The sequence below is a fragment of the Nelumbo nucifera genome, chromosome 4 (assembly GCF_055504915.1).
Source record: "Nelumbo nucifera cultivar China Antique chromosome 4, China Antique-T2T, whole genome shotgun sequence".
Classification (NCBI taxonomy): Eukaryota; Viridiplantae; Streptophyta; class Magnoliopsida; order Proteales; family Nelumbonaceae; genus Nelumbo; species Nelumbo nucifera.
This window is the reverse complement of record NC_142652.1, coordinates 93,947,580-93,971,364: the sequence shown is the minus strand read 5'-3', so window position 1 is coordinate 93,971,364 and position 23,785 is coordinate 93,947,580. Positions and strand designations below refer to the sequence as shown.

General features: G+C 39.6%; 1 protein-coding gene across 7 annotated transcripts; it reads right to left on the bottom strand.

The window, feature by feature from the left end:
• Positions 1–430: 430 nt before the first annotated feature.
• On the bottom strand, positions 431–22,400 carry LOC104610383 (uncharacterized). Of its 7 annotated transcripts, none has more exons than XM_088886296.1 (4): positions 21,988–22,399; positions 21,045–21,400; positions 19,058–20,957; positions 431–1,070 (listed from the first exon to the last, which is right to left on the bottom strand). In XM_088886296.1, the coding sequence occupies exons 2-3, from the start codon at positions 21,383–21,385 to the stop codon at positions 19,073–19,075; spliced, it is 2,226 nt and encodes a 741-aa protein (XP_088742422.1). In that variant the 5' UTR covers positions 21,386–21,400; positions 21,988–22,399; the 3' UTR covers positions 431–1,070; positions 19,058–19,072. The 7 variants fall into 7 exon arrangements, with proteins under 7 accessions (XP_088742422.1, XP_010275334.1, XP_019055486.1 ...); XM_010277032.3 differs by having other exon boundaries at positions 431–1,126; positions 21,045–21,526; positions 21,988–22,398; XM_019199941.2 differs by having other exon boundaries at positions 431–1,117; positions 21,045–21,526; positions 21,988–22,398.
• Positions 22,401–23,785: the final 1,385 nt, after the last annotated feature.

Sequence of the window (23,785 nt, the reverse complement as noted above, 5' to 3'; positions counted from 1 at the left end):
CCCTAAACCCTAATCTAGCCAGAAATTCTTCTCTTGAAAATTGGTACCTATTTTGAGGAAAGGACCACAAGAAATTCTGAAACTGGATCTTGGGTCTCAAAAGATAAGTAGAAAATTTCATCTTTGCACAGAAGACAATATATAAAAATATTATTATTTAATTCATACATAACATCTGTCTTTTATTGAGCAATTGGACATAAATATGTTCCATTTAATATGTCAATGTGTTCGTAAGCACTTCCATAAGCAACCTCTTATCTCATACCCTTTTGCTTTCTGATAATTTATGGTTCAACTATTTTAAATTGCCATGCCTTCCTTAATAACTTCCCTCGCAAGTTACTGTTGAAAGTACTTGAGAAGTTTCACTAACTTTATGTCTCTTATTTTCTATCAAACCAAACATAGCCTTATGGCTTTACACTAGTTTCTTATTATGAAAAAAGGAAAAACAATTAGAAACACATCCTATATTATAGAATTCCTCCTTAGGATGTTCAGACTTCAGAGATATTGGCATGTTATATGTTGGTAAATGAGCTACCATCAACAGAAAAAAATAACAGAAAAGGACCAAGGATAAGTGGGGGTGCTTAGTCCTTTATAAATATTTTAATATATGTTATATATAACCTTGTTACTTTAAAGAGCGGAACTGGCGACCTGATATGGTAGACCTACACAAACAACAACGGTGAGGCAATGAGATATTTGGGACTTAGGAAAAGACAAAAAATATAAGGAAAAAATGAGGAAGTTTCCCTTCATCACATGGTCAGGCGATGAGATGTTTGGGACTTTGGATCTCCGTCAAGCATTGATGCTTGGTGGAATTTTGCTTGTAGAGAAAGAAGGAAGAAGACCCTAGCTTTTCCTCTTTTCTATTCCCTCTCTTTTCCCATTAATCGGCATGACTAGATTGTAACCAGCTCCTCTCACCGGAAAACTTTATAACGAAAATGAGCAGACATAGACATAATAGAGTTCCTCTTCTCATCTTGCTCTCTTATCTTCATCGGCATGAGCATCAAAAGTTTGACATCGTGACCAGCTTCTATCATCATTCACTGCATTGATACATCGAATACTTGCATTCAACCAATTTGCCTGAGACCTGCCCAAGCTGCAAACCTATTAATTGTATAAAGAAAGCTTCCCAAGTATTCTGGTGTCAGAGAGACCATTACCCTTTGCAGCATGTTATTGTCATTTTGTGTCTTTATTACCTTAAAATTTAAATTTTAATCATGAATTAACTCGCAAATGGAATAGAATGACTTGCATCAGAAACAGTGTAGAGCCTCTTGGATTTGATATCGGACATTGCACCTTTCTGGGTTCCTACTAGATCTCTGGATTATAGAACCTTTTATCAATTCCCTTCCTACCGCTATTTTCCTTATTTCTATTTCTTTTTCCCACAGGAAGAAAGATCAAGTACACTGCATTATATGAGAATGCATTTATGGGCTAGTTGCAACCACTTGACCTTAGCTCTACCTCAGCTAAATCATAACCAAAGCAAAAGTAAAATGAAAACAGCTCCACCATTTCAAAATTGCACACTTAAAGGAGTATTTATGGATTCTATGCCAAGAAGCTGGCAATCAGTAGCAAGTTATGCCCCACAAAGGACTTTAATGTTTCAAGCATGGGAGTCACCTCCTAGCAGTAGCTTCTAATTCAACTGATAGCTATTCCATTAGTAACCTAGGATTGTTAGGTGTGGGATGAGTGTTCAGAGAAGCAACAAATTCTGTTGGTTTACCCAGGGCTGAATGACCAAGGTGGCTGTGCAAGGGCTGAAATTCTAGCATGCCACAAGGATTAAAGCTTAGTTCCACCTTTTGATTTAATGGACTCTTTGTGGAAGGCAACTCACAAGTGGTGATAGCAGGGTGGATGATCTCAAATGCTGATGGACCTTAGTTGCTAGAATACCATATTAGAGAAGCCAAATCTTTAATATCCATTGTGAAGAGATCATTCACATGGACTCCCAGATCTGCAAGGTCCATGACAGATGAACTAACAATTGAATAGCCCGAGGAGGGTAACTGTATAGAAAGCAGGTAACCAAGAGTAATGACTTGTATACTTGCAAGATTTCTTTTTTTTTTCCTGTTTTGATGCCAGTTCTGTCAGTGGTATCAGAACAGGAAAAACCTCAAAGTCCTAATAAATGAAGGAATTGAACTCTAATGCCTTGGATCTTTCATCTACCTTCTCCATCGGACCAAGTGTGCCTCTTCCAACCTCATTACAACAATAAAACAAAAGAAATAATAAAAAGAATAAAAATATTAACAAGCAACTGAACATAACTAACTGTAAGGGATTTACCAGTCGGGAAACTATTCACATTTCAATTACCACCATTCTTATTATTATGAAAAGGGGAGCTAATGCAAATAGTAATACAATGAGCTCTGTATATCCAAGAAAGAATTCCATAGCAAATAAGTTATAGTGGAGACTGTAGTGATGGGGGTGGTTCATTGAGTAAAGACCCTTGTTTTGTCATGTTTCCACTGGAAGATATTATAAGAAGATGGCCTCATATACCAGATTCTTCCACAACAAGAGCAATCTAGTCAGCTCCACTCTATCATAAAATAAAACTGAATTTTGACAGAAGCCACTTAGGAAATCCAGGGAGATCAGGCATTGATGGGGTCTCAGAGATTGTAATTTTTTTTTTTTTTTGATAGATAGTCCTCAGAGATTGTAATTGTACAAACTTGGTTCCATACTTGGGACATTTAAGCCATGAAGACTAGCTAAGTGCAAAGTTGTTTGTTGCCCATCAGGAGCTTAAATTGGGGAAAGCACTAATATTAGGAATGTGATTACCCGGAACTCATTTTAGCTGAAGTTGGCCCTGTTGTCAAATTGGACAAGAACAATCTCACCCTAGACCGAACACACTTCCCAAGAGTCTGTCACTGTTGACATTTCTCAAAAACTGGAACTGGAGGTCCCGATCAAAGCCAGGGCTTACAAAATTATCTATGTAAACTTACACAACCTCTGTCTGGCCTGTGGCATTGTGGGTCACAAGACGTGGTCAATGTACTACTACTGCCAAAAAAGAAAAGGCCAAACAGGTCCAAGGTTGGACGGTACTAGAGCCCAAGAAGAAATCTTGAGTAGGACACTACTTGCCAAGACAGTGGATGCCAGGACGTTTTTGGTACACAATCATGAACAGGAGGAAAAATCAGTGGTTAGTTAACCCAAACCATAAAGGTGGTAGAACAGCAAACAAGTTTATCACCTTCCCAGGTAACCAGAAGGCTGTTGGTGAGTCCTACACTCCTGCAATTCATATAGAACCATGAGCCAGCACAAAGCAATGGGTGCTCAAAAACTGGTATAATGATGAAGGAACTGCGTCTGCTAAGGGAAAAGAAGGGAATGAAAGAGCCAGCCATCAGAAGGATGAGGCAATTCAAAATTCTGAGAAGGGAGCCAATATTGAGGAAGATGAGGATCTGATCGATGAGGAGGAAGAGATGGACAGACAGTGGGAGATCCAAGAGGATCAAAGCAACCCACAAATGGCTAAGGAGGGAAGCCATGCCTAAAGCTCCATTGCTGGATAAAAGGAGCATGGAAGGAGAAACTGGTGATGCCAACAACTGGGCAAAGAGAAATAAAGTGAACAATGGTGCGAATTTTGACTAGGAAGATTAGAGGAATTGGAAGCACAAAGCGACGTTGGCAACTTTTTGTTCTTTGAAACTTTATCAGCCTGACATAGTTTGCCTTATGGAAACTCGAATCAATCCCGATAGGGTGGAGAAACTCATGAAAAACTTTAATTTTGATAAAAAATATATTATAAACACACCAGGCTTTTCAGGTGGATTATGGTGATTGTGGAAGAATAGTATTAGTTTAAATGCGGTTTTTTTCAAACGAAAGATCAATCCATTCGCTAGTCTTTGAAAAAAGTTTGACCAGTCCCATGGAAAATCACCTTTGTATATGCTCCCCCTAATAGGTTGGAGCAACCGATGGTTTGGAATTGGACTGTGGATATCAGCACCCATATAAATAGACTATGGTGCCTCATTGGGGATTGCAATTCTATTTGAACCCAAGAAGATAAAACTAATGGCAATCCTGTCCAATCCCAGGCAAACAATTTCAAGAAGATGATCATGGAGTCCAGCCTCATTGAACTAAAAGCAAAAGGAAATATAAACTCGCAAGGAAAAAAGGGCTGCACCTGGAAAAACTAGATTGGGGTTTAAATCACATTTGGCAGCAAAGATATCCACAATCCCAGCTGACCAACCACCCCTTTCTAAGTTCTGACCATGCTCCTCTGCTTCTAGTAACTGAGGATAAGGTTGATTGGGGCCTCAAGCCTTTCCAGTTTGAAAACATGTGATCCCTAGACAACAACTTAAAAAAATTCATAGAGGATGCTTGAAATATTGAAACTCAAGGCTCAAGAGGCGAGTAATATGTCCAAAGGCAAGCCTTTTGGCAAGAGAATTAAAAACGTGGAGGAAAAAAGTCTTCGGGAACATCTCCGACCAAAAGCAAAATCTCATGGAAATTATAGCCAATTGTCAAAGGAATAGAGAAAAAGACCCACAGAATACAATTCTAGCAAAGAAAGACGAAGCTTACCAGAAACAATTAAAGAAACTCCTAGAAGAGGACCTATTTTGGGCTCAAAAATCCAGAAACTTATATTTTCACACATTAGCCATGGTTGGAATAAATAGAAATAAAATCATTGGAATTAGAGATATGTCCATGAGATAAAAAACAAAAATTATTTCTAAAAATTTTAAAGAAAGACTCACAAGTGCAGGAGTGGATAATTTTATCAGTAACTTGGATCATTTTGTCAGTAACTTCAATGAAGGATTGCAAGGAACCAGGCCCAGATGGCCTAAATGGTAGTTTCTTTAAAAATACTGAGAAATTGTGAAGGACACAACAATCAATGCCATCAAAGCTTTCTTCCATTTGGGCAGAATGACAAGAAACCTCAATAGAACCTTTCTGGCATTAATCCCGAAAAGGAGAATTCCTGAGACTCCAAAGCACTACTGGCCTATAAGCCTCTGTAATGTGATATAGAAGATAATTGCTAAAATACTGGTTAACAGGCTAAAGCCAGTCCTAACAAAAATAATATTTGTATATCAATCGTCTTTTGATTCAAGAGCGCAAATAAACCATAACATTCTAGTGGAACGTGAAATTTTTCACTCCCTGAGGAAAAAGAGAGGTAGATCAGGCTAGGCTACATACAAAATCGATATGGAGAAAGCATATGACAAACTGGAATAGAACTACATCAAGGCAGTATTAGAAAAAGAGGGATTCCATAACAAGTGGATGGGGTGGGTGATGGAATGTGTGACTTCTGTAAACTACCAAATATTAGTAAATGGATCCCCATCAGAAGCCTTCAGACCCTCCCTTGGGATTAGACAAGGTGACCCCCTGTCCCCATACCCATTCACGATCTGTATTGAGGCCCAAGCACAAGTGGATGTATTTCGATTAGCTCAGCATATAATTTAATAAGGAATGGTCCTTCCTGAAGCCCTGATATGGTCAGTTTGCTAAGGGGATGTCAAAAGCTACGGTGCATGGAAAAGATTAAAATGTTTCCCTGGCTTCTTCTAAATAAGTTGCCTACAGAGCAAAATCTTGCAAACTAGGGATTAAACATAGACTTAAGTTGTCCCTTTTGTTGTCAAATTGACAATCAAGACCATATTGTTATAAACTGTCAAGTAGCAATCCAAACCTGGGGTTTCGTGGACCAAAGGTTTATAAACTACTTGTCAACCAGTAATAGTAATTTTGAGGATTAGTGGGAAAATCTTCATCTAGAAAGTCAAATGATTGGAGAATTCCCCGGGGAAACAGTGGCTACCACGTTCTGGCTGTTGCCACTGCTCTGGAAAAACAGGAACAACATGATCTTCAACAAATCCAGAACCTCCCCTCAAGTTTTAGCTAGGAAAGCTAGAGAGCATGCCATTGAGCACCTCACGGCAAATGTGATGTCAGGGGCACTCAACCCAGACCTCAACAAACCCCTAAATTGGGTTAGATGGATCACTCCAAACCACAACTCTATCAAGATCATCTTTGATGCTTTGGCGAAGGAGGGTGGCGAGTACACTTTTGGCTGCATTGCAAGGAATCACAAGCGTGAAATCATAAAAACCAAGTTGGGAAAGAAAGGTACTACAACAGTTTCAGTTGCTGAAATGTGGGCAGCATGTAAAGACTACAAGTTGGCCATGCAGATAGACAGCTCGTCCGTTTTTATAGAAGGCGACTCTCTCCTCATTGTAAAGTGCCTTAAAAGAGAATGGAGAGCACCATGGAACTGTCATGCGCTACTCAAGGATTGTCACTCCGTATCAGGTAGAGTCTAGCAACGTTTACATAGTACGTACAACCACACCTACGGATAAGGTAACACTGTAGTATATTGGCTTGCATGTAAGGGGCAGGACATTCAGGAGGCTTTGAGTACTTCACTCCCATGGGACCTAGCTTACCTTCTTTTTCTCAACGAGGTGGGAAGGATTCTCCCTCATTGGAGTAAAGCTCTCTTTTGTATCAAAAAAATGGGGAAGCACTAAATTTTAAGAATGTCAATATGGGTGGAGATTCCCAACTAAAAATAAGCTGCTTACTCTAGGTACATTGGGTGGTGAACACTGAACAGCAGGATGAAAGGGGTGGTGAACGGCAATGAATGATGCTGAATGACGGGAAAAGGGGTTTCCAAATGCATGCAAATGGTGAGTCGCAAGGATTCCAACAGTTTCACAATGGTTGGGATTGAGGAGACCAGCATTACATGAACACCTGAGATGGTTTTAACTCAAGAGACGGCAATGTCCGACCTAACAAGAGGTTTAGAGGAGGTCCCAACAGAAACAGAAAAAAAAAGTGTTCCAATTCCCCCCTGGAGTAGAGGGAGAACTCGACCCAGATGGGGAAAGAAATTTAGAGAGGGATCGGTGGGGAATGGCGAATAGCTCTCATTCCTTTAAGGGCATGGCTGGAATACAAGCCTAGCCTCATAACTGGTGAGGAGTTTTTTTTTTTTTGATAGGTAAAAAACCAAAATTTCATTAAAAGAACAGAAAAAAAAAATAACATGATGTTGGTGATAAGGCATCACCCAGTTACAACAATGATAAAAGATTACCCTTTGGCCTCATGGTGGAGATTGCAAGGTAGTTAGAGGTGAGTCGGCAATCTATCTATTCTTGGAGAAAGCTACAAACAAGGAGCACAAGTATTTGGTCGGTAAGTTTGAAGGGGATCCACCTCTACTGGCGTCTGTGTTAGGTCCTATTTTGAAACAAAAATGGGATTTGCTTCTATGTCCCGAAATTCAGAAGTTACCCAAAGGAATGTTCTTGGTCTTATTACTATTAGTTAAAGAAGCCAATCGTGTACTACAGGTTTGGCCGAAGGGGTTTGTGATCAATGGTTTTACGTTTTAGATTGGGAAGTGGCACCAAAGGGTTGGAGTAATGGAGGATAACTGGAAGGTTTCTTCATGTTGGATAACGATTTTTGGTCTTCCAATGCATCTCTGGAACCGCAAGATCATTAAGACAATGGGGGAACTATGTGGTGGGTTCATTAGAGTGGACAACTCTTACTTGGCTAAGGAGAGCAGCAAATGGGTGCATTTGAAAGTGGAAGTGGAAACATTCAATCCCAACAGCCATCAAAGTTGTCTATAGAGGCATTTTCTACATGGTTGCCATCTGGCAGAAATTTCTACCCGAGATCCTATTAGTTTCGAAAAACATGGGGAAGAAGAAGGCTATTACGAAGCAGGAGAGAGCCTCATTCCTCAGAGTAATTAATGGGGGAAGAGAGGCTCTATGGAAATAGGATTGGGAATCCAATTCAAGAAGTCACACAAGGAGTAGAAGCTAGGGGGTAACAAGAATAGGCAAAGAGATCAGAGATCCAAACACCACCAATGAACAACGCCGCAAGAATCTCAAATGGAGGTCCCGAAAGCAAAGATACACCTAACCACTTAGGCAGGCCCTTTTCCTTTTCCAGTCCACCTCGAAACCGACCCAAATTTTAGGAACTTCACAAAGTGTGCGAGACATTTGAGGATGTCATGGGGATTAATTCAAACTTTGAACCAAAAAAAATTGTATAAAGAAGCTCTCAAGGACCTAATTAGAGAAGTGATGGTCGAAGCCACGTTTTTTAAACCTAGCTAGCCTAAACTAGTGGCCCATTCCCCGTGATCCAAAACTCTAACCTTGCCCACTTAAACCCAACCGTTGACCCTAGTAACACTCTAGCCGAAGCCCATATCTCTCAAGTTCTACCAAACCCCCAAGCTCCACCTTCTACAAGACCCCCTTCTTTGTCAATCCAATCATGTGTCCCCTCCAAGACAAGCCAGCACCCTTCATACCCTCAAGGCCATGGCCCAAAGTTATTTTTTGGAAGAAGAGGTGAGGCTCTTTATCATGAAGGTCATCAAAGATTGCCTCGAAGGTCCTATGGTGGCAACTCTATCTCATCGTCAACATCAAGCCTGCCCTGGTTCCACTTGATGTTTCCAAGCACCATAGAGGCAATACCTAAGCTCTCATGTTTCCCAGTCAATGGCATGCAACCAGTTGGCTATCCAAAGTGAACTCTCAAGCCCCAACACCTGTGCCTTGCCAAAACAAGGACAAACAGGAAGAAGAGGAGATATTGTCAATTTCCCCACTTGTTATGGTAGAGGGAGTGAATGTAGAGTTAGAAGCTCTTGGTAGGGAGAACAAACAAATGACCAGGATCACGTTCAGCCTCATATTTCCTAGCACTGACAACTTCACAATCGAGTTTTTCAAGAAATGTTGGTCCTACAAGATGTCTTAGCAGTTTTCTCTGAGTTCACTCCTCTACTAAGGTGGCCAATGTAGTGAAAGCTACTTTTTTTAACCCTCATTTTGAAGAAGAAAAGGGTTGGAGCATTTTAAAGACTATAGGTCAATCAGTTTAGGGAGCAATGTTTACAAACTATTGTCAAAGGTCCTTGTCAATATGCTAAGGTGTGTCTTGGGTCCAACTCTCTCTCCCTCACACGGTCCTTTTTTTTATCAATAACTCTGAAAATTTCATTAATTAAGATGGTTTAATATACAACAAGAAGTTACAAAGAAATCAGCATAGAAGCTGACCAAAGAGAGAATTACAAATGTGCCCAGAACATATATGTTCTTTGAACGCCTTGCTTTGCTAAGCTATCAGCCAAGTTGTTGGCTGATCTCCTAAACCAACCCACCTGAATAGACATATTTCCTGACATCCATTTGAACCTTTTGAAATCATTCTTCAGTTGCTAGGTCACTCCTTCCCCTTTTTGCAACCATTTTATCACAGTTTTTGAGCCTCCCTCGATGATTAGTCTATTAATCCCCAGCTCTTTGGCCTTCTCAACCCCATATACTGCAGCTAGAAACTCCACCCTAGCTACATCACCCTCCTCCACAGGACCGGAGAACAAAGCAATAAAGGAGCCATTTTCATTTCTAATGCCCCCCCCCCTATACCTAAAGGGCCTGGATTACCCACACAACTCCCATCGAAATTCAGCCTCATCCAACCCTCTGTTGGAGGGGACCAGGTCTCACAAACCTGTCGCCTCATAGTTGATGAAGCAGCAATAAGTCCCCAAACCCTGAAGAAGTCTTCAACTCTAAAATCTGAGAACTGCTTTAAACTTTTTACCCAATGTGCCACCCTCAATGTTATTGTTTCCACTAGAGCCTCCTTGCATTTTTCCTTACTTTCAAATATTCTATCATTTCTTTCCTCCCAAATGGTCCAAAGTATTGTTGCTCTAGTGCACCTCCATAGAATCCTTCCCCTCATTGTCTTACCACTGCAACCATTAGGGTTGAATAAACCTTCCAATTGGTCAAGAGAAGACCACATGCACCCAAAAAGGGATGTAAACCAATTCTAAATAAAGCTGACAAAAGGACATGATAAAAAAAGGTGGATAGCAATCTCACCATTCAACTTACACAGGACACACCAGTTAAGGGACAAGCACCAATTTGGCCTTTTCCTTTGAAGTACATCAAAGGTATTAATACAACCATGAAAGACTTCCGAACAAAAAGCATTGATTTTAGGGGGAATAGGATGGCACCAAATTTCTTTGACTGGAAACTGAAGAGAATACTGTGTAGCAACCATCAAATGAACAAAGGATTTACAAGAAAAAAAAATCCATCAGAATTAGGACCCCAAATTCTAGAATCGGACCCACCTACCCCCAAGAAAACTGAATTCAGCAATCCTAACAACTCAAAGACTGCAAGCAGTTCAAACTCTCTAAGATTCCTATTAAAACCAAGGTTCCAATTCAATTTTGGAGGTGAGAATGATGGTTTAGGAAATCAGAAATAGGCTTACCCTTGAACCTAGACAGATCACAAAGAAAAGGAAATTTCTCCCCTAAAGGAGTATCCCCAATCCACAAATCCTCCCAGAATCTGATTTTACTACCAGAATACAAATCATACTTGATAAAATCAAGGAACATAGGGAGGACATCATGGATGGCCTTCCAGGGAGCAGCCAAGTTAGCCCTACGTAGATAGCCAGCATCCCATCCGTTGCACGACATGCCATGAATGCTTGCAACCACTTTGTGCCATAATTTCTCATTTTCATTTGGAAACCTCCAGAGCCATTTGCCCAGCAAAGCTTCATTCTTCATTCTAACATTACCAATTCCCAAACCCCCTTCCTCTTTCAGCTTACTCACCTTCTCCCATCTAACCAAATGATCCTTCTTTTTTTCCCCTAGCTCCCATAGAAAATCCCTCATGATTTTTTCAACTTTCCCCACTATCCTTTGGAGCATCATAAACACTGACATATAGTACACTAGGAGATTTGCTAGAGTGGATTTAATTAGGGTTATTCTCCCCTCTAATGAAATATAATTTCTTTTCCACACCGCCAATCGTTTCTCTATCCTTTCCACCACCGGAGACCAAAAACTAGCAGATCTAGGATTATCTCCAAGGGGTAAACCCAAGTATTTCATTAGCCACTCACCTTTCTCACAACCTAGAGAACTTGCCAGAAATCTCACTTCATCTTCTTCAATGTTGACTCCAACCAGTAAGCTCTTTGACCAATTAATCCTCAAATTAGACATCTTCTCAAAGAGATTCACAACCACCCTCAAATTTCCCACTTCCTCCATCACAGAAAATAAGAATGTCATCTGCAAACTGTAAATGAATTACTAAAACATTGTCCCTCCCCACTGACCATCCCCTGATTGCACACCATTTGCTCTTGAAATCAATTTACTTAATGCTTCAGCAATCAGGGTAAAAGGAAAAGGAGAGAGGGGGTCACCCTACCGAAGCCCATGTAATCCTTCAAATAAATCATACACTGTCCCATTAACTATAACTGAAAAATGACAAGTTCGCAGGCATCCCATGATCCATTTACACCACAAGTTTCCAAACCCACTCTCCTCATAATTTCAATCAAGAATCTCCAATCCACTAAGTCATAGGCTTTTTCTAGGTCCAACTTGATAGCCACTCCCTTCCTCTTTGATCTTTTATGAGCCTCCACACATTCATTTGCAATTAATATCTGGTCAATAATCTGTCTATCCTGCACAAAGGCCCCTTGAGCTTGAGAAACTAAATGGGAGATCACCTTTTAAATCCTCAGAGACAGCACCTTTGCAATCACCTTGTAAATACTAGTGACCAAACTTATTGGTCTGAAATCCCCTGGTTGGTTGGCATTATTCTTTTTTGGGATCAGAACTAAAAAAGTAGAATTCATTCCCAGACTTATCACCCCTCACCTGTATAACTCATTAAACACCCTGACCAAGTCTCCTTTAATTATCTCCCAACAATCTTAATAGAAAGCCATTGTGTAACCGTCGGGTCCTGGAGATTTTGATCTGTCCATAGAAAAAACTGCCTCCTTAATCTCTCCCTCTTCAAACCTTTTTTCCAAAAATTGGACTTGATTCTCATCCAGAGTTTCCCAATCAAAGCCTTCAATCCGCCACCTCTCACTTAGGGGTCTTCTACAAATTGACCAAAAATTTTCTGCAAAAGTTTTAGCAATCTCATCTTGATTTGTGATCTCATTTTCCCCCCACCACTAAAGAGTTAATCATGCACTTCCTTTTCCTTCCGTTTGCAATGGTATGGAAAAATTTTGTATTTCCATCACCTTCTCTGATCCATCTTTCTCTTGACTTTTGCTTCCAACAAATTTCCTCTCTCAATAAGGTCTCCCCTAGTTCTTTCCTCAAATTCTACCTCAATTCCTTATCAGCGACATCTAAAATTCCCTCCACCTCTTTGCTATCTATTGCCTCTATCTGAGAAATCAACTCCACCTTCTTCTCCTCCAATCTCCCAAACATCACCCTATTCCATTCCTTGATCTCCTTTTTCAACAATTGAAGCTTCTTAAGGAACTTCTAGCCTTCCCACATTGCAGGTGTTACCAAACTATTCCACCAAACTTTAACTTTCTCTTTAAAATCCGGGTGAGTGAGCCACATATTTTCATATATGAAAGGGATTGGGCCACCATCACTAGTTCTCTCAAACAAACAAATGGGCCAATGGTCTGAGGTGACCCTAGGTAGATTTCTTCCGACTAAACCTGGCCAATGCTCTTCCCAGTCAAGTGAGACTAAAAACCTATCAAGCTTGGATAGGATAAGGGAAGTTTGAAGGTTTGACCAAGTATAACAGGATTGCCCAAAAGTAATATCTCTTAACTCAAAAGCTTCAATAAAGGAGTTGAACTTTCTCATACTCAATGTGGTTCTTTGCTTGCCTCCTGTTGTCTCACTACATACCTAACTACATTAAAATCTCTCCCTAGACAGTAGACACCAAGGTCCATCCTAGAGACCCCTAACATCTCCAAGCTCCTCCCACAAATTCTTCCTTTCTTTATATGAGTTTAGCCCATAGACATTCGTGAGAACCCATTCAAATCTGTCTTGTACATCCTTCAACTTAATAGAAACCAAGTATCTCCCTACCAGCTCTTCCAAACATTGAACTATTTCTTCCCTCCACATTGTTATGATACCTCCCGAGGCACCCCAAGAGGGAGCGAAGCTCCAATTAATATTCCTCTCTCCCCACACACTTCTTATCAACTTCCTAAATTTTGGATTCTTGAATTAGAATAGAATCAGGTCTCTCCTTCCTCAATACCCCTTTGACTTCTCCTCTTTTGTGGCACTACCTAACCCCCTTACATTCCAACTAACAATTTTCATGATCACAACAATCCTGAACCCAACCCCCCTGCATCCTACAGACCTCATCTCCTCCTCCCTCCCCTAGCACTGAACTCCTTATCCCCTACCACATCACTAATGAGTTTTTCAACTTCATTTAACTTCCTTCTCCTCTTGCCCCCCTTTTCTTTGCTTGCCTCCATTTGAGATTCCTTTTCTTCGATTTTTTCCACTCTCAACCCCATTTTTCAGACATAACCACCACAGGATCCATAACACTCTAATCTTCTTGACTTCTTTTACTTTCTCCCACCTCCTTCTTTTCTTTCTTCCCTTTAGTTAAGACCCTTCCAACCCCCTCCCAGTCATTCTCATCTTCTTGCAAATGAATTAGTTTAGTGGTTTCTTTGTCCCCCTCTGTACCCATCCCCTTATCAGTCCCTGCTCCTTCCTTGTCCTTCTGCCTCCTTTCACCCCAAGCCTCAAACACATCCTCCCCTTCTTCCTCTCTCACATTCTCTCCTTCTTCTGGTAGATTCATGGGCAAATCACGGCCTTGGCTGGGATCTGGATATACTGTAGGATCAACATGATACAAGTTAGCATCAAAAATTAAACCAACAGTGTTATAGAAGTTACCAGAATGCTGAGAAGAAAGAATGACAAGCGTCTTAGACACAAGAGTTTCGGTGCCCTTTTCCTTTTGGAACCTCTCCAAACCCCTGACTTCAGTTCTAACTAGTTGGGAAGGCCTCGAAGGATTATTTGACTTGGCCAAACCAAAACTTGTACCCCTTCCCAGAGTATCTTTTGTAATCTCCTAGTTCTCCTGCCGAAACACCAATTTATCACCATGCTCCTGTCTCTCATCTGGGATTAGTTCCTTACCCCCTTAGGCACCTCTAATCCCTTCCTGAATAATTGGATGATCCTTCACACCACTAATCGGTGACGGCCATAAGACAACATCTTTGTTCATAGTTGAGAGGAGTATGTCTTCAACTTGTGATTTCCCCTTATTTATTGATACCTCCTTTTTATCAAAGGGTGAACCAATATGAAAATCATTCCCACTCTCTACACTGACCTGAACAGTATCTCCGTCATCTTAGTTTCTACTACTGGAATCATCTTCAAAGGAGAGACCATCATCTAAGTTTTCACAATGAACCCAAAGATCCTCTATGTCATCGTCATCTTCCTCCCAGTCCGCCTTTGACCTTTCATATCGAGGATTAGGCCTATTGCGACATTTCCACTGCAGCTGCGAGAGCTTCGAACCAGTTCGATTGCCTTGGGACGATGGGGACGATGATAGATTGCAAATGCCATCCTCCATCGCCCTATTAAAAGCCTCACACATGCTCTTTAAGTTATCATGTGGCCTAGTCATAACAGGTGGTTTGGGTTGCCAGTTCGACCCAGGATCAGCGGGTGGACCATGCTTTTTACCCCCCTCCCTCAAAATATCCACAAACAACGGTTTAGCCATCGGTCTAACCGAACGATGAAATTCAAAAAAAAATTAAAGAGACCATATTTAATGACTTAAAGCCCAATAGTCCACCTTCTAAAGCAGAACCGACATTATACTGCTGATTTTCCATAAACTCTTGTCCACTTGGCAACACTCTAGACACGTCACCATTGCCTCCTACCTCCTTGCCTTTCTCCCATAGCACCATTTCAACTTCCAATGCTAACCAGACTCTCCAGCATCGTCCGCCTGAAGAAATCTCAACAAACCTCGTAACTCTCTGCGGATGAGAACCCTGAATCTTGATCTTAGTGGCTTGAAGGGAAGAAAGGTTAACTGCAATGAGCGACCCTCCATAGAGATCTGCCACTCTGGAGAAAACCTCCTGCTTCCAAAGATTGAACGGAAACCCAATCAGTTTTAATTGAATAACCTCCTCTTCCTCCAACACAAACTCATTGTAGGACGAAAACCAACCTTGTAGCAAGGCCCAACCTTCCTGTGTTTGTATCTTTGCTGCAACCTCAAGAGGGCAACCAAGGTCCAAGATAGCAGCCTTCTTCTCAAACAGAAACAGGAATGCGTGTTCAATCTCAAGAATCGTCTTCATGACATCGGCTAGGATTCCATTCCAGTCCACCACTTCCCCCTTGAGACTTATCACCTTTTTCTTTTCCCAGTCTTCTAAAGGTCCTTCTAATACAAGCTTTGGACACGCAATAGTTCCACTGACACCTCTTATATTTTCTTTCTACTTTTCTCCAACCTGTGAAATTGCTAGGCTCTTATCAGCAGCTAATTCTTGGATAGGAAGGACTGATTTTCTTTCCAATCCCAACCTTCTTTGTTCGAAATCATCGAGAGAACCAGCAATCAAAATCCAACCTTGCTTCGTTTTTCCTTCTGGTATACAAACCACTTGCTTCTTTCCATTTCCAAACACTTCAATTAGCTGAATATAGGTACCCCTGTTCTTGCTTTTCTTCTCCACCAAGAATTTCTTCCTACTTATCACCAATTCTCCTTTCCATTCAGGCTCTGTGATGGCAAAAATTGTTCCATCAAGGAAACCTTTAAACCAACAGACTGCTTCCCTCCCCAAGACTACAACAGATCTCTTATCTTCTCTAACTTTAATTGCAGAACCTCCTCCGATTTCTTCCAGCACAAATCTTTTCTTTTCCACAACCATTATCATCCTCCATTTTGTTGCCGGCAGGAAGCTTTCCTTTGACGTCATCTTCTCCCCCGTATTAATCGCCCTTATCTCAATGTTTACAAAGATGGTAAGAACTCGCAAAAGAACTGATCCATGGTCTTCCCTGTGCCTGTCATCAACTCAGAAAGCATCAATGAGGGAACATTTCTCTCATGGATAAGAGGGAGGATTCGCTGAGATTCAAAGTTCTCATAGAGAAATCAAACTTCGACCAAGAACAATTGATAAGTTCTCATGGATAAGTTAGGACTGCCCCTCACACGTTCCTTTCGTGGATGGAAGGCAAATGAATGAATTGACTCTTGACTCAAAGCAGGTGTTCTAACTTCCAGGTGTAGTTTGCAAGTTGGATTTGGAAAAGGCATATGACCATGTTCAATGGGACTTTGGTGAGTATATTCTAAGAAGATTGGGTTTTGGCATGAAGTGGAGGGAGTGGATCACAAGTTGTATGGCTGCAGCAAAATTTTCAATTATGGTTAATGGCAACCTCAAAGGCTAAGCAAACTCATTGACCGTGCAGTCTGTGGGATTAAATGGAGGGTTTCACAGTTCTAAGAATGGTAATCCAATCACTCTCATCCAATTTGCTGATGATTCTTTAATCTTCTCAAGGCCCATCAATCAGGATTTGCTTTTCCTTTAGGTGCCTCCTCATTTGTTTTGAAACTGCCTCTGGTATGAAAATTAATCTGCAAAAAGCCAGCTCTAATCCCTGTAGGGGAGGTGCCACATCTTGACGAACTGGCTGCTGTTTTGGGTTGTGGAGTAAGCTGTTTTCCTTCGAAATTTGATGGGCTTCCCCATGGGGACACTGTAAACCGAAGGACATTTGCAACCCAGTAATTGAAAGGATTAAATTCAAGCTAGCCAGCTGGAAGAAAGTTTACTTGTCAAAAGGAGAAAGAGCCACTCTTATCAGAAGTGTCCTTTCAAACCTGCCCACCTATTTTATGTCGTTGTTCAAGGATTCTGCCTTGGTGATTAGAACTATTAAAAATTTGAGGAGAGACTTCCTTAGGGATGGCTTGGAAGAGAAAAAGAGTTTTCACTTCATGGCTTGGTCTGAGGTCTGTATTCTGTAAATCCAAATAGCAAGGGGGCATAGGCATTAAGCCTTTCAAACAAATGAACATAACTTTGCTAACCAAGTGGCTGTGGAGGCTTACAACGGAGTGTGACCTGCTTAGGAAATCTGTAATCCAGAACATATATGGGGAAGCTTCCTTTGGCTGGGAATCAGGTGCAACACCAGAAAGTTTTGGAATGAGTGTGTGAAAGGGTATTTTGCAGAACAGGAATCTTTTTTTCAGCTGCATTTCTTTCAAGCCTGGTTTTGGCAAAAGAATTTTTTTCTGGAGAGACGGGGTGCGGTGCCAACCCTCTCAGCATGGATTTTCCTTTAGTATTTGCTTTGACTCACAACACGGAAGCACAGGTCTGTGAATGTCTTGACTTTTCAACCAGCTTGTTTGGATGTTGATGCTTAGAAGAGAGACAAATGATTGGGAAGTGGAAGCTCTTGTTGGTTTACTGCAAGCTATGGAAAAAGTTCAGTTTCAACCCCTAGGTATTGACAGGATTTGGTGGACCAAAGAAGCTTCTTCTATTTTTACAGTGAAGTCGATGCTGAATTCTTTGCTTTTCACAGATGAACCTTTCCCCCCTTGGGTTTGGTTTTGGAAGACAGCCATTCCATTGAAGGTTCAGTTCTTTATTTGGGTTTCCATCAAGGATAAAATTCCCACTATTGATGTGTAGAGGAGAAAAGGGATGATCCTTGTTAGTCGATGTTGTTTATGTGAGGAGGCCGAGGAATCTGCCAATCATCTGCTCATCCTTTGCAACTACTCTCCCAAGGTTTGGACTCATGTGTTTCGTATGAACTAGATCACCCCCTCAGACCATGCCTTCCTCTTTCCTCAGTGGCGTGGTCAGGCTTGTTTGAAGACAAGGCCAGTCCTCTGGAGAAAGTGTGTGCTGCAACTGAGAAAACTTTGGTGAAATTGATCTCCATTCACAATCTATTTAGGGGTTCCCATTTTAAGCATTTTGTTGATCATTGGAATGCTATTGTATGGGATGATGATTTCTCGTTGTAATCCATAACCTGTTGCATTTATCTGTACCTGGCTGCTGAGGAAACTCTACCTCGGTAGCCTTATCTTTTTCTAATCTTTTGGTAATATTCACCATTTCTCAAAAAAAAAATAAATATAGGCAAGTAATGAGGGAAAATAGAAAGCTGAAGCAAGAATTGCAAAAAATATTTCAATGCACCATAAGGGAAGCAAATGACTTTGCGGATATGTTATCCAAACAAGGGGTAAACAGGGTACAACTATATTGGGAGCTAACAAATGAAGAAGCCAGTAGCTAGTTTGTTATATATTACTAAAATTTATATTGGGGTTAGGCAGCTAGGACTACTTAGTAACCTAGGGATTTATTGGGGTTATGAAACCCTTCTTTATATATATATTTTGACGCGTAACTGTAAAACTTTATTAAGTTATATAAAGAATCTATATGTACAAAGTATTTTGAAACCCCTTTATGCGATGGAAGTACTCCACCTATCCCTATACATGTTGAAATCAATATATTGCGGCCCAGAAAAGTTGCTGTCTATTAACCTAATTTTGCTAACATGTCAGCCATTCCATTTGCTGACCTGTTGACCCATTTAAATGATATATCCTTTCCACCCGTCAACCACAGAATCTTCTTGAAAACTTGCCTAAATTGCCACATTGCCTGGCTCTTATTGTGAATGAAACAAACTGATAGTCCCCTTCCATTATCAACTTTCTGATGTCCATTAAATGTCTTAGATTCACTATTGTAATACAGCCAACAGTTCTGCTCTTAAAGAGTTTTATCCATAATAGGCCCCAAGAAAAGCACCTTCACTCCACCATAACCATCCCTAAACACCATTCCCACTCCTGAAGAACCTAGATTACCAATGCTAACCCCTCTTTCTATATGTTATGTTGTTTCATATTTAATATGGTCAGATTTCAAAAAAAAAAAAAAAAGAAATAAGAACTATGTATACCTCAATTGTATAGTGTTACATCTGGTTCTTACATCTCCTACGGTTGTGGCCAGTCTCCTTGCATAGACTGCAATGAAGTGGCCTCTTCTCTTTGTTTTGAGGCTCCATATTTTTTTCTTTGTTTCGAGACTCCATATGTTTCCTTGGACGACCAGGCAAACGGCGAGCACATGGAGGAGGAGGACGAAGAAGACCAAGTCCAGAATTTGAAGCATCATCAACAATCCCATTCATGAAGGTACCATGAGGTATTTCATTCGTCCATACTGCACGCATGCACTCTGAGTAAATGGCCTTTTGTGTCTCTTTTAGGTAGCATTTTTCCACATATGAATAAATGTCAGCTTGAATACTTTTAAGGGCTGCACATGCATGTATACATGGGAGACCAACCATATCCCACTCCCTACAAGAGCATGTCCTTTGGTGCAGGTCCACACAATAATTGATAGGAACCCCAAAAACTTCAAATCTAAAGGCTGATGTACGACGGAAATGTAATCCTTCACTTTTGCTAATATTCTTTTTCAACAGTTCTTCAACTGTACCACCCACAGGAAATTTCCAGGCAGCACAATTAGTTTGCCTTCCAACCATGATATCTGTTATATTTTTACAGATTAGGTTAATCAATTCTATTATGGACAACTCTTGTGCTTCTGGAATCCATGCACCATAAGAACCGGCAATATTCACACTGAACTGGTCATAACGCTTGCCAGGGAATAGTGAATTAGCCCAGTGAATAGGTTCATTTTTCAGAACCCAGCCATATGCCTCCTCTGAAATAGACCTCATTTTGCCCAAAGCATCGTCAAAATCTACCCTAGTCTTTGCATATGCAATTTTATCCAATAACATCTTTAGCACATCCCGCACTGAAGGGGACAAATGTAAGCATTTTAACATCATCTTGAAACGTCCGGTCAGGTGGCGGTAACAATGTGCATGAAGCACTGACCCATATATCTCCTCAACTGCCTTAACAATGTCTTCCGTCCGGTCAGACACAAAAATGATATCTCTATTGTCATTGAGAGCCACCTTTACATTTCTAAAAAACCATCTCCAATTTTCCAAGGATCCCGACTCAACCACAGCAAAAGCCACGGGAAACATCCTATTGTCAGCATCCACAGCTGTCACAGAAAGTAATGTATGAAGATATTTTCCATTCAAGAATTTCTCCTCCACAAAAAGAATAGGACGGCAACCAACACGGAACCCATGAATAGAAGCATAGTAAGCAATAAATAGCTGATGGAATGTTAAGTCACCTTTTGACGTGTACACAGCAACAGTGCCAGGGTTAGACTCAATCAGTCTTTGGCAAATCCAAGGTACAAGCGTGAAGGAGTTCTTCAGTGATAAATTTACAGCCTCCTTTACACTTTCCTTGCCCCGCCAGGCCCGTTTATAAGCTATGTCAACATTGTAGTCACGCTTTATTTCCTTAATTATTTCCCGTGGTGTATAATCAGGGTTGTTTTGAAATTTTTCCTTTATAATATTAGAAACCCACTTCGTTGTTATTCGGCACTTCACAGTCTCCTCATAATTAGTTGGGTGGGTATGTTTATCTTCATATTTGCGTACCCTAAATATGTTGGTCTTTCCTACTTTACAAGCATAGATTTTCCATTGGCAGCCATCAGCATCACACTGTGCAGTTATGCGCTTACGGTCATTCCTGATTAACTTATACCCAAAACGGCAAGCTATTGAGAAATTGGCAAGTGCATTTCGGAACTCATTGCCACTGTGAAACATCTGTCCTACCCCTTTTATGGCATTCTCCCATAATGCAGACAGCAAAGGAGCTTTGTCATTTGCCTTGTTTGATGCTTCCTCAAGGTTAGAATCTTCAACTACAGATCCTACCAAAACATCTCCAGAGCACCTGGATCATAGTAATTTGAGTTACTTATCAATGATAATAAGAACATTATCTGCCATAAAAGAAAAATGTCATCACCATGCGAATTACCTTGTAGTTTCCTGGGGTTCTACACACCTCTCTTCTTTAACTACATACACATCCGCAAATCCTTGGTTAAAACCTAGCAAATTTGCAAAATCAGACTGATCTGACAAAGCAAGAAGGCGGCTCTTGTCAAATGGAGTGGAATATTTCAAGGTTACTGTGTTTGGATCAATTTCAAATTTGCTGCAGAGCTCGCGTACAAAATCACTGTATTTGGTATTGCTGTCAACTTTCACTCCTTTTGTAATGCCGCCTTTGTAAGAAACAGATCCATCTGGATATGTTACTAATTCACCACCACTCATGCAATAGCATAAGATTTCCTTCTCCGAGTTAGACACCATTCCTAAATATTAGTTCTACACAAATCAGAGTTAAAACTGATTCTATTTTGTAGAACAGTTGAGAAATGTATTCATGGTCCAATTAAAGCAATGCACTCCAGTACTACGGTAAATGTAACACTTGATATGGTAAGCAATGTCCTAAAACATCAAAGAACAGACAATAGTTACCAAATCATACATCTTTCTATGTAATAAATCACCCGAACCACTAGAACACTGAAGAAAAGAAAATATTAACCAAATCCACCAGATATTGTATGTCAAAACCCTATAAAGTTGAATAACAGAGAATCATAATACACCCCACCAAGTTATTTTATATAATAGAACAACCAAAGCCCTAAAAAATCGAATAAAATAGAAAAGTAACACAACCCCACCGGATTATTGCCTGCAACAAAGCAATCGAAACAAAAAAAAAAAAAAAACATTGATGGTAGAGCACATTAACCCAAGAAACTTGCTTGTTGTACGTAGAAAAAGCAACAAAAGCCCTAGAGCACTGAATATCAGAATCTTAGTCCAACCCAGCCAGCGAAACAGACAGAAGAAAATTTAACTCGGCATGTTCAGGAACCCACATTCAGTGATGGACCAACCTGGAAGGGGCTCTTCTATGGCCGATTTGGAACAGAGAATGAGAGGACTCCCAGTGTTTATCAACGTAAAAGAAGGATTCTTCTGTGGACACCGATGGTTCTGCAGTTGATCGAAACGCCAAGGAAGAGAGAACCACTACATTCCCACTGTTGGAGGAATGCGGATTAGAGTGCGCTCTTTGGAAGCAGGTGAACGCCTGAAAATTGGCTCCGGATCGCCTGCCCGCATAAAGTCTACCCATCCTTACCCGCAAAAACACTACCTCCATGGATTAGGAATATCTCTCTGTTCAAAATAACATGAGAGAATGAGATGTTCGCTATGTGATGTTAAGTTTGTAGCAATGGGTAGAATTGTTGTGGATTGGAAATTCGAACTAGGGCACTGGCTCAAATATCGAGGTGTATTGGTCTGTCTGTGCATTCTTAGCCGACCGTAGTCTTTCGTATTGTCTGATTTCATTTAAAATAAGTATTTATTCAAATTTATATATATATAGTAGCGGGGAACTGTGCGATGTACCTGATTGTTTAAGCAAAAATTAAATAATAAAAATAATCATTTACTAAAATACTCGTTATATTTTTATAGATATATTAAAATTTATCCTATTTTACTAAAATACCACTTATAATTTATTATGGATTTAATCAATCTTCCATTTGATAGTGGAAAATTATAGTATCGACTCTAATGCTTATTTAAATAAATTTATCAAAAGAAAATAAAAATAAAATGCCATTTTTGCCCCTAATAGGACATGGGCTACCACTCTATTGGCTATATTCAATCAATTTTGTTTTATGTACAAAAAAGTGATAAGGGTATTTTTGAAATAAAAAATCATGGCCCTAATAGCAAAACAAACACTCCTTAATGAAAGGTTGATTAAGTAAATATGTTATAAAATATATGAGATATTTTATTAACATGAAAACTATAAGGTAGGTTTAAATAAATATGTAAAACTCTAAGGTGTGGTCTACTAAGTGGCCCTAATAAAAACACATAAGAGTATACAACTATTTTATATTTTCAATTTTTTAAATAATTAATAATTATTCATATTTTATATACTACTTTTGATAAAATTCTTATAATACAAAAATAACAATAATTGATTTCAGTTAAATTTGTTCATTAAATTGATGAACCCGATCAACTTGACATGACCATATTGGATCAGTTTCACTTTGGCCATTTATAAATCGATCAAAATTGGATGACTTAACCTTTGATATATATTAATATTTTATATTTTAAATATAATTTTTAATATGGAAAAGTGGGAAATTTTTCATATTTCTTAATCTAAAATGTTTTATATCATAAATTTTATTTTTTAATTTATTTTTTTAATAATTACACTATAATTTTTAAAATTTAAATTTAATTTTCAAGTTTAAATCTTTTGAACCAACTGACCAAACCACAAAAATTAACCCAAACTGATATAACTTGAGTGGGTCGATTTTCACAAATGGTTAATCGGTTTCAACTGACCAGGTCAATTTGGTTGGCAAAACAACCTACAACCAAATTGAACCAACTCATTAACGCTCATAATTTCAGATAAATTAATATTTCATCTATGATAAATAACAATATTTTAATTTCCAATAATTGTTGAAAATTTATAGCGAAAATACACAATTATTGAAAAATATATTGATAATGAAAAAATACAATAAGTACCAAAAATATATTAAATTAGTCAATAAATAGTATAATCACTAATAAACATTAATCAGTAAGTTATATAAAAAATACAATAAATATAATAAGTACAATAAAAAA